This window comes from Aulostomus chinensis, chromosome 18, assembly GCF_037954235.1.
Source record: "Aulostomus chinensis isolate RoL2024-O1b breed Wild chromosome 18, RoL_Achi_v1.0, whole genome shotgun sequence".
Taxonomy (NCBI): domain Eukaryota; kingdom Metazoa; phylum Chordata; class Actinopteri; order Syngnathiformes; family Aulostomidae; genus Aulostomus; species Aulostomus chinensis.
In genome coordinates this window covers 14,582,953-14,598,658 of record NC_141337.1, presented here as the reverse complement: position 1 = coordinate 14,598,658, position 15,706 = coordinate 14,582,953, and the positions used below count along the sequence as shown (strand labels likewise).

The following is a 15,706-nucleotide window of genomic DNA, read 5'->3' as shown; positions in this document are numbered from 1 at the left end:
ATTGCGTTACCATGGTGAGTTTGGTGACCCCTGCTTTCGGAAGTACTTTGCATCCAGTTAAATCCTGATAAATGTTACATCTTTAGAATATGTCGAAACGATGAATCGCCCACCAGATCCCCGCATGATCCTCTAGGAATCTGACCTGAAGTCTGATGATGAGACTTGTTTTTGTTTAGAGTAGATTTTCCCTCTGAGCTACTGGCAGGATTCTCTCTCGTACTGTATCTTTGAAGTGTGCTGCAGCCTCCCCCAAGGTTTCGCTTCGCTTGAATCTGACTGTTGCTTTGTTCCGGTAGCTTTCTCCTCTTCCCCAGAACAACTACAGTAACGTTTGTGAGTCTGAAAGATTGCTGTGTAACAGCCTGTTGTGTTGGGGATCTCTCCAGACAATCAGTACCCCTTTGCTCTTCCTCCACCAAAGTTTTATGAGGTTCACATGTGAGATTTAGGGCTGCAAAGGTCCTGGGAGAGGGAAAAAAAAGTCTCATGTCGTATTCTGTTTTTCCCTCTTCATCTTACGTCTCTCTCCTCACTTCCCTCCTCTTCCTACATCTGTTCTCACCCCATACGGTTCTGTATTCATCCTCCCATGATGCATCATTGATGGATGTGTGCAGCTCCAAGTAAGTACAGTTGCTTTTCACTGACATTGTTGATCCTCCAAACTGCCAAAACTCAAACCAAGACCATGTTTTCACCTCAGTAACGGCAGCATGAATTCAGAGTCACAGTCTAACTTCGGTTCAGGAAACTGTTAAACTATTCCACGAGATTTTTTTGACAAACCTCTTGAAATGTAGAGGAACAATAGTGTTTACAACGCTGAGAAAAGTCTTGTCATCTGGTCACAGCAGAAAAGAAAAAGAATTTTTTTGTCTCCGTGTTGCTCAACAGCCTAAAATGAAAAATGAGGAGTAACTTTCAGATGACATTTAGAAATGATTCACGCCTTGAAGACATAAAATTGCTAAATAATTCATATCATTCCCCCTAAATTACATTTTGAGAGAAAACATTTCCTACAGTATACATTAATTTAATGCTTTCATCGTTCATTAAAATCCTGCAATTTACTAGTTACCTGAATGATGATGTTAGCACCGACAGCAGCCCAGTGGACTCATTAAATCAACTTCCAAATCATCGACCAGTAGGTTTGCTCATGGACGCACTCTCCCACTGGCTTCTCTCCGGAGGGTTCTGTGCACCTCCGGCGAGTCGGCTCAGTGTAACTGCTGTTTTGTAATGATTGACATAAACACAGATTGGATTGCTGGCACCCCGCAGTTACTGTCGATTTAGTGAAAGGCTTCAGTTCCATCATGGGAAGTGTTGCTTCAAAGGTGGTGGCATTTGGTTGAATTACAATTAGCTTCATTTGTCAGGTATCATCCCAGTCTGGCTATTTGAGAGTTTATCCAAAATAAGACCATGAACAGAGCTCCAGATATGCAAAATAATCTGCAGCCCAACATAATCAAGGTGAACAACCTTGAAAACATGTCAAATGTGTCAATCACAGGTTGAAACTGACTATAAATAATTGGAGAGATACTGTGCCGCAGAGAGGATTTAAGATGAAAGTAAAGATTAGCCATCTTGTAGCAGCGTTTGCAGGGATGCATACGTGACATGTATTCCGTCACTGTGTCTATCATCTGAAAAGGGTAAAGAAAAGTTCCTAGCCATCCTGCATCACTACATGGAGATCCACGGGACGGTGTACTACGAAACACAGCGCCCCCCAGAGGTGCCTGCTTTCGTCAAGAACCACGGTCTTCTCTCTCAGCAGGAACTGCAGCAACTTCTCCGAAAGGCTAAGGTGGCTGACTCTTATATTAGCTTTGAAAATGCCCTTGCGTACACGTGTCTTTTTGGTTGCAAAGATTAAAGTGAGGCTTTACCCCTCCCCCCCAATTTAAAAAAAAAATCATTTTAAGTACACAAAATAAGTGTTTTTAGCTTACAAATCAATCTTTTCCCTTCCGAGACTCCAGAATGCAGTCGCTTAGCTTGACGCTAATGATAACGGGCAGCTAACGGCAGTTACAGCAACATAAACAACAGCAAATTTGCCCAAAAACATCCGTCTACAAACTCTTACATGCACCATCGGATATGATGATTTTTTTTTTTTGTATGCAGGCAAAAGTGCAGTATTTGAGAAACACATTGATATGAACTAAAACAATTGAATAAGTTGAACAAGCATGAGGAAGTTGGTTTAACTGACTCATCTCGCTGGTCATGAAAGTTTGTAGTTGGTTTGTTTTTATCTCAAATCAGAGTATTTGTGGATTACTGAGCAGACATTTTGATAAAAAAAAATCTGGATTACACTGAAAAAGGCTCTTGAGACTTTGCTTACTCTCATTTTTGAATGTTCTGCAGTTGTTTATAGTTGTTGGTCATGCAGTCCCATAAGCATCAAGCTCCAGCTCTGTCTGCATTATGGAGTGACAAAGATGTGATAGGGCAGTAAAAAAACCAAAAACATCCTCGTTAGCTCAAGTACAAGAGTACTTTAAAAGCAAAAAACACTTTTTGGTGAAGTATCTCCTCGAGTGGTTATGTAAGATGTGCAGAAGTGTTGTAGTTGCTAAATCTGCAAACTTTTCAACTTTTCTCTTTAGCTTTTCGTTGGATTTGGTTTCCCGTATGAAGGTCCCGCCCCTTTGGAGGCTATAGCCAATGGCTGCATCTTCCTGCAACCCAAGTTTAATCCACCTCACAGTTCTCTCAATCATGAGTTCTTCAGAGGGAAACCCACCTCCAGGGAGGTACATGCACGTGTCTTTGACAAGTTTATGATTTATACACTTCAGAGTGCAAATGAACCTTCCGTCTGATGTTGACTTCAGCTATGAAGGTTTTGCTTGTGTCCCTCAGGTGTCCTCCCAGCACCCCTATGCAGAGCAGTACATCGGCAGGCCGCACGTCATCACTGTTGACTTCAATAACTCGGAGGAGTTCGACGCAGCCATCCGTGACGTCATGAGAAGCAACGTATGTGTGTGTTGTTTGTCATCCTCCCCAGCCCCTTCAACAGAAGAATGACCCTCCAATATCACAGTCTACTACAGTACATCTACTACACACTCGTGGAGCTGAGAGTATAATTTGCTCTCACACACTCCATATTCTGGTTTGACCTACTTTTAAAACCCTCAGCCTTTAATAGAGCTCTTAATCATGACATCCGTCGCTACGGCGAAATGCTTAGCTGGCTCTCCCCTTCTCTGCTCACTCCACAATTAATTGCTTGAAATACTGAGCGACTCAGCACGTAAACTGTGCCCACACCTGGGTTTACATGGCAGCTCTCCAAAGGCCCCACAGGCACTAAGCGCCACAAGCAGCAGATCATATTTATCGATCACTTTGTGCTCAATCTGTCACCGGAGCAACAGTCAGCCATCGCCAAGTCTCTCGAAACGTCCACCGGTGGGTTAAATAGATGTTGTGTTACCAAATGACAGAGACCAAGTAAATCCAGGAGAAAAACAATCGTACAAATTTACATAATTAAAAGAGCAGCTGGCGTATTCATTTAATTCAGACAAAGTGGAATAGATGATTGTTTTTTTATTTTGTAAATATTTTTGATTTCTACAACATAATGATCTGTTTTTTCTATTTTTTGGGGGATAAATCATTATGATGACTGATATTAAATCAGCCCAGATGTGCTCGAGTTCCCTCTTTGCTCATCGGCTGTTTATGATGAGGGAAAAAAGTCATCATACATGATTTTGTGGGATTTTCTAAAAGTTTTGGAGATTTAAAAAAAAAGAAGAAGAAAATCACTTAAAATTGTGTTTGTACAGATTATCTTGTCATCAGCAAATAAGAGTGAAATCACTTATTGAAATTTCGGCTTGTTGGATATCGGCACAAAATTCAACATGGTAACGACTGACGTTGTTATGTTCTGTCCACCTGATGTCCAACGTTTGTTTCCTTTAAGCTGCGTTTGTCATCGACAGGAAATGTTTGGCTCTTCAGCAGCTAAAGGCTCCCATGTTCAACACCTGCCTGCTGCCACAGTGAAACTGAACAGCCAGAAAATTCATCAATCACCATTCAGTGCTCGGTAAAACTGAGCGTGGACAACATTAATTGCATTAATATTCTTTAGGTTGGTTATAATACACATTGTCATTTGATACATTCAAAATAAGAATAATAACACAGCAAACTTTGTCCGTGCTGTTGGTATTCACAACTAGCTTGGCACATGAGTTGTCAAAGGAAATTCCAGTATTTTTTTGATTAACCTTGGCCTTGATTATTTTTTCTATCATCAGTAATGGCAGGATAGGAAACATTTCGCTCATAGTTTGTCAATTTGTGTATGTGAATCGCGTTTTAAAAATGTTTTCTGCTGCTGAAATCAAATCACTCTCTATAAAGCTTCTTCTTTTTTTTTGGTCTCACTCTTCTATTCTATTATATAAAGATGCCCGAAAGGCAAATAGTTGTGTGGAGTAGCTGATGAAGTATGAGATACATTTCATTAAACTCTGATGAAATAAAGTCATACGACAATGCCAGAGGAACACTTATCAATGTAAAAGCCTGAGTGCTTTGGTGGGCTGGTAGTAAACAACAACATTCAGCTCTGGTAATCTACTATGAGGACTTGCATTTTGTAGTTTTAATGTTATAAAAGTGCAATAGGCTTCAATTCTGGTGGGAAAAAAACCCATGAAGCTAAAAAGCTGTTTCTGTGCAGCCATTCCTTCCTGTTAATGTGACACTGTTAGCATAAAAGCTGAGAAAGGAGGAAGAACTGTGGATCAATATATCAACCCGTCACGACAGGCCTCAACTGTGACGCCAGGACCCGAAGGACCCCGGTGCCCTCAGCAGCGGCTGACCTGTGGTCCGCTGCCCATTTAATCCGTTGTTTGACATATTGATGAAGTCGTCACTAAAAATAATGAAATCAATTTTCAAGCCGTCACCTATGATGTATTAGGTCATTGATTTTAATGTGAGGCTTGTGGAATAATATAAGCCAACTACAATTACGCTAATGAATATGTCATCTTTGATCAACTATCAGATGCTCCACTGCTGTAATTACAACATCCAGGCTCGCCCGCTGATTCCCCATCTCTGTTTGCAGGTCGAACCTTTCCTGCCCTACGAGTACACCTGTGAGGGGATGCTGGAGAGAGTTCACGCCTACATTCAGAACCAGGTCAGTTATGATACTCCCTGCGAAAAGGCCCTAAAAAAAAGTCATCATTATAGCGAATTTGGATATTTACAGTCAGTGAATATTACTATTGACACCATGTGGTTGTTATGTGAAGTACAGCAGCATGATATATAGTAAGTTTGTGTTCTCTAGTGCCACCTTGCTATGAAGGGAGTGATATTTGCACCACTGATTCTTCTCCTCATGCAAAACCCAAATATTATCAGGTTTCACCTCCCTCTTCCTCTACAGAACTCTCACACTCTCCAAAGTGCATGGGAGTTTGAGGGTCTGTTCATCGCTGCTTGCAGCTTTAATGAAGGCCCTGAACACAAAAGTGTCAGGGGCCGGAGGCTGACCTTGGCACAGCTTCGGTATTCACTTTCTGACTGCCTTTTAGTTTCTAGATGTTGCCGTCCTCTGGCACATTTAGAAAGTTGTGATGGTTGCTTTATTTTCTGGCAGCAGAAGGTCAAGAAAATGTGTTAACCTTTGGCCTGCTCTGACACCATCTCTCTCCAGCTGTCAGAAACACACACGCACGTACACACGCACACGTACACACACAGACACACACACACACACTCAGCATGTCGTGACTAACTTGAAACCGTGACTGCCTCCCAGCCTGCCCGCCTGCCTGTCTGGCATGTACAAGATCAGACTCTCAATCAGACTCCCTCCACTCATCTTCACCTCGTCTTCCTCCATGTCAGACGTATTTCTAATATCTCTCACACTCATTTCTCTGCTTCCCAACAGAAAACCTATTTATCCTTGACTGTCCTACCTCTCACCTCCGTCCGCTCAAAGACTCCATTTGACCCTCATGTCATGTTCTTCAATAGCAGCCCACTCTCTTCCCCTGAAAGCTGTGTCTACATACACACATCGCAACAAAACAAACAAGGCAGTTCACAAACACGCATCTACTTTTATTATTTGTTTATTGTATCTCTGTAATTATGGAAATGATTTGAGTGACAGTTCTCATTTATCTCGGGAAAGAAGCAGATGGGACTAGTTTATCCTTCTCCAGTTGGTTTCAAACACAGGCAAGCAGAAGGGAAAGAGCAATATGCTGACTGACTTTGGTTTCCAACCATGATGGGGTGAGAATTTTAATTTTTCTGTTATTCTTAAACTCAAAAAAAAAAAAATTGAGAGAGAACCATGGGTTCAGGATGTGATTCACAGATGTCTGCCTTTCTATGAGTGGTTTAACATCTTTAGTCTGTGGGTGTTTGATAGTGGTGCAGGCGGGCGGATCCAAACGCAGAGCCAGAAATTACAAATTCGATATATAATAAACTACAAATCAGACTAAAATCCTAGTAATAAGTAATAAGAAACGGATAGAAAAGACTGAATAACAAACAAAAAATGGAGGGAATCAGACAAAAACAGGAACTCACGACGCAAGAGGCAAGTGATTTCAAAATTAAACAGGACCTGACGACAACAGGGAAACCAGTGTATGAGGCAGAAATGATTAAAAAGAGAAAACCTAGAGTACAAAATTAGGGTCTGAAATCACGGAGCCCAAACTGAAACTCATTATAGTCCAAACAAAATCATAACACACGTAGCGATCTGTCATTTATATACAATTGTGGGGTAAAGCCAGTAAATAAAGCCAGGAAAACATTTAATTGACTGTGGAAGACAGATTCTAATGTCGCATCAACGTATAAATTTGATTTACATGTTGTAGCCATTGTTGCAACACCAGACTCTGTAGATGCTGCTGAGATCTGGGTTGCAACAGTCGAAAACACAAGCAGATCACACACACACACACACACACACACACACACACACACACACACACACACACACACACACACACACACGGGTAACTACTGTACACTGTCCACCTCACGTTTGCTTTATCTGAAGTCACATCGCATAAGATGACGTGAGAGCCAGAGTTCTTTTCACTTTCAGGGTGATGCAAGTTTGAGGTCCTGAATCTTGACAGAATCATAGCGTGCGTGTGTGTGTGTGTGTGTGTGTGTGTGTGTGTGTGTGTGTGTATGTGTTTGTTTGTGTATGTGCATGCATGCATGCTTAGAATCACGTTTAAAACCAGTTAAAATCTGTTCTATTTTCTCAAAGTTGTTGTTTATTTTTATTTTTAAACTTGTGTGCACCAGGCATTAGTCATGTAGTAAAAGGTTTCAATCAAAATTTTAAGAAAAATGCCAAATTATAATCTTGTTGGCTTGGCTTCTTTGAAACTTCTTTCAAATTCTGGATGTGAGTCTGAGCCTGACAAAATCCCTCAGCCTGAATTCATACACAACATTTACAAGGCAAAATTACACTGAAACTTAAAATAGATTTTTTTTTCTTTTAACATTTAACTCCAAACACACATTTGGAAATAAATTGTCAGCATGAACTTCAAATCTTGCCCTTTTCCATTTTCGTACTTCTTCCTCTTATTTCTTGATGAGCATTTTGCACGCCGTTGGGCGTGTGTGCGTGTGTGTGTGTGAGTGTGAAGGGGAAATGGTGGTGGTGGAGGGGGGCATGGAGAGATTGGAGGACTAGTTATTGCCTTTGGGCACTTGGAGCCTGTTTAATAAACGGGTCTGCGGGCCAAAGGGACGTGTCAGAGAAATGTTATTACCTGGGTCTTATGAATAGCTCCGGCTGGAGGGGGGATCTTATCGAGGCTCTCACAAGAGCATAATTCTGCTTCCAAACCTCATTTGTTGCTGGGTGGCATAACTGCCTCCGTATTATTCCCTGGAAGACTGACGGGGACTTGTCAGCTCTGATAAGCACCTTTGTACTGTAATCATTCTTTTATTATTCCCTTTATCAGCCGTCTAGAAGTTTTATGTGTTGCTGGGCTAAAGATGCTATTTGTCAATGCTCTATTATGGTGTACACCTTTGTTTATTTTAGCTGACATGTCAAAGTGTCGGCTATAAATTACAAATAATATTGCTGATCAAGGGCTTTTCATTGTGCACTTTCAGGACTTTTGCTCTCCTGAAGCTCCATTTTCTCTAGTCAACTCATCTAGGATGTGGCTGGGCAGCCCTCCCAGTCCCTTCATCCTCCTGCCCAACTCAAGCATCCTCACCTGGGCCTCCAACGCCACCTCCTACACATCCTGGCCTCCCCTCAGCGCCCTGCAGCTTTTGGCTTCCCTGGAGGGCCAGTCGTGCGTCAAGGCATGCCAGAGTGCTGGATTAATCTGTGAACCTGCCTTGTATCGCTTTATCAACATTAAGGAGGCCTTCAACGCGTAAGATGCGATCATTTGAAACAATAACTTGCACCAAAATGCAGCCGGCAGATTTATGGGTGTTTGTTTGCTTGTAGAATATCTTTAAAAAATGGACAGATTTCAAGGAAATTTGATGAAAAGATAAGTTGCATTATAAGGAAACGTGTGATTAAGATTTGGTGTCCAGTTGTAAATCTCTTTCACCTGAAATACTCAGGAGACGAGGGCAAATGGTTATGCTGCGTTTTTAAACTGCTACGTTGGCTCCGTGGGTCCCCCCCCCCCACACACACACACACACACACACACACGCACAAATACAGCCGTTTCTATGGAGATTCATGTTAAATGATTGGAGGACGACTTGTCTCATGTTAAAGACGAGTTCAGTTTAGCTTCTAGAACAATGACTACTGACTGCAACAACCGCTGCTGCTCACATAACACGTCGTAAACAGACCCAGGATTTTTCAGGCCTCAGACTCCTCTAAACCACCGGCGTGATACAGATATTAGCAGTACCTCCTTGCTGCAGGTTTTTGGGCTAAAAATCGTTGCTCTGGACCTGAATTGCTCCCGTACTGAACGAGATGCTGCGGCGAATAAACAGGGAACCGCCACCTCAGACTACTTTTATATGTCTGACAACATCAATGAGAGAATCCGGAACTGAAGCCTGGTTCAGAAATCTCAGCCAGTTGGAGCCACTGACCAAATTAGCGTCTTGTTACGATTAAGCCAGTGGGCGAACGCTGAAAAATATCCCAGTTTGTGTTTAGCGCTGCATTAGCGGAAGACTGCATCTTTTAACTCATGTAGGATAGTTGTGAGGTGACTGTAAACCGTGTAGCAGCACCATGTAGCATCCTTAATCAGCCCAGCACGGGTGGTACTGTATGTAATCATGGAAGTTCAAGCTGAAAACCATTGCAGTGTTTTCTTGCCCACTGTCCTTGCTCTTGATTATTCAGATGATGATGATGATGATGATGACAATGCATCTGAAGGAGCTCATCCTGCAAATATTTCTCCCACCGCAGCCCCACGCCTCATTTGCTGTAACACAAAATACAGAAGAAGCCACAAGCTTTCTCATTCTATTTATTTCCTCCAAGGTGCAATGCTGTACCATTAATATTACAGGAGAGATATTAGTAGAATAATGGCTGACGTCCTCTGGCATTCCTGCTACATTCCTGCTACTAACATTGATATTAAAAGTCATTTATAACCTTTAGATTTGACAGTTATCTTCATGGCTGTACCTGCATTTTTAGTCTGATTTGTACGATATTTATTTTCACAGTCCTATCTGTGTCCTCCTCCTCCTCCTCCTCTGATGTAGGCTGGACTTCCAGTGCGAGGGCGTTGAGTCAGAGATGAATCACCTCTTCCCTGCCTTCTCAGCAGAACACGCTGAATGTGGCCTCCAGCTGGATCCACTGCTCTTCAGCTGTGCTGGCTCCAGCGCCAAATACCAGCGCCTTTGCCCCTGCAGAGACTATCGCATCGGCCAGGTGGCCCTATGCAGAGACTGCCTATGACCAGAAGAGTTCAGACCTGGCGAGACCCTCTTTGACAAGGAGAAGTCAAATACTTTGATCGGTGCCAATGCGTTGAAAATCCTTCAAACATGGCTGCCAAAGTAGGTAAGGGGGTACAACCTCTCAGGGAGCTGCAAGATTGTACTTCTGGTGGGTTTCAAGCTTCGGTTTCTAAGTCACCACGGGCGTAAAGAAATTGTTGGCCAACCTCGAAGTCATCATCACCTCGGTCTCCCTCAACCTAAAACCCAGTGGGATTGTTTTTTTTCCCATTGGATTTTGGTTTATTGCCGTAAGTCATCCCCATGGCAAACAAAACCCACTGAGAGACCCATAACTTTCCTGCACCGCTCGACTGGGAGCGCCATCTTTACAAAGGTAACAGTGAGAAGTGTCATTTGATGGATCAGTTAGATTAGAAATAAAAACCAACCAAAAGGAAAAATGATGCTTGAATCTCACAAGTGTGTTTACTCGATGTTGTGTGAAGTATCATAGTGGCATGTGGACATTTGTACTAGATGCCCCCAAAGCCATTTATGTTAAGATGTACTATTTTAAATGTCCTGTAACGAATATATTTGTACATAAGTGTTGTTTAATAAAATACAGGGGAAGAGAAAAAAACCCATTTAGCTGTTATTTATAATTGCGTGTGGGTGGAAATTGATGTAATTTAGTGCTCTTTAAAATGTAGGACTCAATTTAATTATAAGATATCATCAATCTTTCATGGTCAATTTCACAAAGCCTCGAGTATAGAAATATTCCAATTGCTTCTTTCAGTCGGTGATTTATATGCAAACACTGCTGGCTCAGATTCATTAGTTTATGAAGCACTCTTTGGATACAGAATCAGAAATGATACCCAGATGTTTTCCAGCTCCTGTGTAGTGTATGATGGAATATTCTAGAGTATGCAGAAAATCTCAGTGTTATCCTCCTTGGACACAAATAAATATTCTTTATCTACGGAAGCCGGGAAACGCCGCGCTGGAATCTTGTCATCTCGTGAACTTATCTCTTAACAACTGGATAATATTCTGTTGTAACGGGTTCATTTAGCATGTTTTCATGACGTGGAAAAAAAATTGTTACCTCTTAATAATGACGTAAGATCCTGTTACAAGGGGTTCATTTATTTTATTTTTTATCATGAGACAACATGGCTAATTATAAGGGGTCAACTCATGAAACGATACGAAATACAAAACAGGGCTCACGATACCGAATAAAGATGAAAGAAAATCAAAAATCAGAAATACAAAAATCAAATATTCTTCCTTTTCTTCCTTGACATGCAGGCCTACAGGTTATTGCTGCTTGTTGTGTACCCACATAGTTTGCACACGGTTTTTGTTTTATCCACAATCGCCTCACCATTGCCTTGTCTTTTACATGGGAAGCCAAAATAAGTCCACGCAACCGATTTGTTTGATGAAGGAGCGTCCGCTACTTGTTCAACCTCGTCTTCGTCCATTTTGAAACAATTGTTTCGCTGCTTCTTCTTCTTTTATTGGGTTGCTACAATGTTCTTCTTCTTCTTGTAATATGTGTATACAGTAGGTGAGAGGAGGTTCCGGGTTCAAGCCCCGGCTCCTGTACAGGATCTTTCTGTGTGAGTCTCCATGTTCTCCCTGTTCCTGCGTGGGTTCTCTCTGGTACTCCAGCTTCCTCCCACAGTCCAAAGACATCAAGAGAGGACGAGGCTGATTGATACTCTAAATTGACTGTAGGTGTGACTGTGAGTGTGAATGGTTGTCTGTCTCTATGTGTTGGTCCTGTGATGGACTGGTGACCTGTCCAGGGTGAACCCCGCCTCTCGCCTGAAGGCTGCTGGGATAGGCTCCAGCCCCCACGACCCTTAACAGGATAAACAGTAGAAAATGGATGGATGGATGGATGGATGGATGGATGGATGGATGGATTAGCCGAGAGGGTCAGAAAATCATCAGTGTTGCGCGGTGCCGCTTCCCATTTTTTCTTACATTGCTTTTTATTTTGTGCATCTTTGAATTTTATTTTGTCATTTTTTTATTTTGCAAAATTTCGTGACATGACATTTCGTATCACCCCTACTAATTATCTCTTAATAAGGAGATAACATGCTGTTATAACGGGTTAATCAATCTTGTTATCGTGACATTGCGGAGCTGATTAATTCATGGCAATGTGATATCCTGCTATAATTGGTCGCCACCTGGTAACAGAGCAACATTTGGGCAAACTGCGGACTGCTTTTAGGACATTCCAACAATTAAAGCTTGGAGTCAGGAGACTGGAGATATTGCTAAGGGCTAAAGTGAGGATATTTCTAGTTCATCAAGCAGCCGAAAACAGACTGAAACAATACAGCTGACTGATAATCAGTCTGACGAAACCAAACAGAAGACATGCAGCTGATTTGTTGTTGGACAAATGTATTCACAATCATGCCAGTGAGTGAAATGAGCCGCGTGGTTTCTAGTATTTCTTCCATGTCGTTTGACCGTCTGCCAGCAGGATTATACTAAAACAAACAAACCAAAAAAATAAGAGGCTGATTTTCACCAAACATGGCAGAGGGATGAAGAATTGGCCGCATTAACTTTGAGGCGAATTAGTCATAGCGCTTCTAGTGGCAAGAGGAAATGACATGACACTTTGATGTCATCCTCCGAGTGGTTGGACATGCTCCATCTCTCTGAGCGGCTCCTAGTTTAGATTAACTCACCTGATCATGAATTGGACTCTTTCTTGATGTTGGATGCAGCAGGGTCACCTTAGACGAAGGACTTCAAAGGTAAACGCTGCACACATCCGGACTAAAACTCTCCAGCTCGTGTGTGGTGTCATGGAATGAAGCGAGAATATCAGAAGCCATTCGAAAGCACTTACTGACGGACATTCCAGCACATGCAGAATGGCTGCAATGTCACCAAAGTCATAATCGTCATCGTGGCTGCTCATCCACCGGAGCTGAACTCCTCCGCTAAGATAAGAGGATTTTAATGAGACTTTCCCAAAAGGCAGTTAGAATTCGACAGTTCTCATTTAATGATGGTGTCTCTTTGACTGATTGTACCATTTCACATTATCCCAATTTCTCCTCTTCAATTTATAGTCTCTGAACTAATGTTGAACTTTCTCTTGATCTTCAGAAATTAAAGGAACACTTGATGTTGCATAAGTCAGGAGAGGAAATCAGGTGTTGAATATAAACATCTGAGAGGGAATTATGAGAAAAAATTGAATATCGTCTTAAATTTTCTTAAATGGTGTTTTTCTTCTCGGCTCAGTCCTGCACCCACGGTGAAGTACTTTTCTGTTCAGCACAAAGCCCACTTCTATTTTAGCTCTCCATTTCATTTCATTTTAGATTTCATTCCTTTCTTGGCAAGACTGCAGCTAAAATGTGCTCCTTTGACAAATGGTACTCAACACTGACGACTGTATGTGTGTGTGTGTGTGTGTTGGGGGGGCAGCTGCATGCAAACTCAGAGCTCAGCAGGTAACAAAGTGAGTTGAAGTGGAGGCGAAGTTTATATCCACGTGCCTGTCGCGGAGCTTCTTTGCTGACCGAGCGATGACCGAAGCGCTTGTGCGCACGAGGCGGTCATAACTCGGCTGATGACAGGGCTTCTCATCCCCGGTGGATTGTTTTTATGACTGCTTTATTTTCACAAGTAATTAGACTGTTACGGCTTTTTTAGATACTGCATGATTCCCGACAACTTGAAAACCTTACTTGCTTTCCTTCAGTCTTATGATATAAACTGACAGATTTTCCCAAATTATTAATATTGCTTTTTTTTTTTCTTTTTTTTTATGCGACTGCTTCAGAGCCTTCTCACACTTTCGAACATATATAACAACAAATCATCTTAGTCTTGCAGCGGGTTGGGTAACACGCAAATAAGCTTTTGTTACCTGAAAAAAACAATCTACTTGCAAGCCCAGGCAAAAGAGAACAGACTCCACATCTGTCCCATTAAGCTCCTGACATGTTGAAGCCATGCGATGCTGCTGCCAGCTATCAAGACGGATGGAAAAAAAAGGAATAGTCACACAGTTCGTCAAAATACAGTGATGAATTCTCCAATCAAGAGGCCAAACAAGCGTAAATCTGTGACTTGATAGTTGATGAGAAACATGAATGCTCTCAGTGTAAAGCCCTTTTCAGACAGGGAATGCGCCAATTTTGCAGCCCGGTAGAGGCTGTAATTTGCCGTCTTGTCCGTGTGAAATGGAGGCGTAACATTCCTCTTTCCAAAAAAGCCACCACTTGTGTGGGGGTAAACATGTGACGTGACGTGCAGCATGTAGTTGTGCGTGAACAGTGACGTACAACATGTACGTCGGGAGAATATTCAGCCCGGCAAACCTCGTAGTGTCCCAGTCCAACCTCCCTCTACCGCTGCTGCTGTCGCGGTCACAGACCTGGTGTACTGGTACTTTTTTGGTACGTTTTCAATTTGCTGGTGATGTTCCGTCATCCGGCGACAGCCACGACGACCAAGCTCCCCCGTGACCTTGAATGCAACAAGCCATCCTTCACAGTCCCGTGAGGTGGTTGTCCACAGTCGTCTCGCCAGTGACGGTTAGCAGCTCCCTGATCTCAGCGACTCCCCAGGTGCTCATCTCGCTGAAGTGACGATGCGTTGGAAGAATATTTATTCTCATGACCGTTTCAAACAGCAGCTCGCCGCTCTGACTGCCAGCAGCATCGCTGTGGACGTTCTCTGAGGTGTTTGATGCCAGATAACTGGCGAGCGTACTGTTTGCGACATCATCGACACCTCCGCCCACCTCACACCGAGCCGGCACATTGACGGCTTGGATTTACATAGCAGTGGAGGCGGCAATAAGTGTACCCTCGGAGGAGGGATATTGCCGGGCTAAAACTGACCCCTTAAGTCTCAGGTTCTTGTGGGGTAAAATTGGAATCCCTTTGTAGCCAAAAATGTGATCTGCGACACTTCCGCTCCGTAAGATGTTGCTCTGATCCCTGATCTCCTGTGGTGCCCTCTGGTTTTGTCCTTGCATCCTCACCTACCTGAATCCAAATAAAGCTGATTAACATCAACGTTTTCCATCGTCAAACTCCTCAGTGTTGGTTACGTTTTACTGCATTACTGCTAGTGTAACTCGTTAAAGTAGTATTTAGTAAGTCAAGTACTTCTGCATTGACAAAAATGAAAAGCTGTGCGCATTGATGATATAGTACAGTAGGTAGATCATAGTACTACTACCTTCATGTACTGATGAAGTTCGAGTGATGCTTAACCTTGACATGTATTCCTGTAACTGAGGCTCTGTCCCTGTCTTTTTTCACCCTGATGAATGTTCTGATCTTCAGGTGTATTTTTCTGAATAATACTGGGGAAAAAAATGACTTCAGAGCAAGACTGCATGCAGTGTAGGATGGTTTTAACTAGACTGTATGTCTGTCTCCCTTCTCTGAGCAGACATGCGGGACTGTGGACGTCTTCTCTCCTTGGAACACCGCAATTCATGGTGTGACACGCCATTCTTTCTAAAGAAAGAGGTCACCCATAGCGCGGTTAATGAATCTCCTCCACACAGCAGGTGTCTTCCACCTCACCTCCCTCGCCGGCCTCTCTGCTCACCTCATCTTCTCCTCTTTCACTGTCTCATCTCTAACTTTTAATGTTATTTGCAGGATTGAAAAAGTAGATTCATGACAGATGACTCCGTTTACAGCTCACA

The 15,706-nt window shown here is 42.6% G+C and overlaps 1 protein-coding gene across 6 annotated transcripts in view; it reads left to right on the top strand.

The window, feature by feature from the left end:
- mgat5b (alpha-1,6-mannosylglycoprotein 6-beta-N-acetylglucosaminyltransferase B) overlaps window positions 1-10,966 on the top strand; it is a 53,510-nt gene extending 42,544 nt beyond the window's left edge. For 5 of the 6 annotated variants that reach the window (XM_086185202.1, XM_086185205.1, XM_086185203.1 and 2 more), the window contains 6 exons: window positions 1,670-1,825; window positions 2,637-2,783; window positions 2,893-3,009; window positions 5,135-5,209; window positions 8,200-8,471; window positions 9,799-10,966. In XM_086185202.1, coding sequence (XP_086041328.1) covers window positions 1,670-1,825; window positions 2,637-2,783; window positions 2,893-3,009; window positions 5,135-5,209; window positions 8,200-8,471; window positions 9,799-9,997 — 966 coding nt within the window. In that variant the 3' untranslated portion in view covers window positions 9,998-10,966. Of the gene's footprint in view, window positions 1-1,669; window positions 1,826-2,636; window positions 2,784-2,892; window positions 3,010-3,989; window positions 4,138-5,134; window positions 5,210-8,199; window positions 8,472-9,798 lie in introns of those variants that run through there. The other variant, XM_086185207.1, reaches the window with a different exon arrangement.
- The last annotated feature ends 4,740 nt before the right edge of the window (window positions 10,967-15,706 follow it).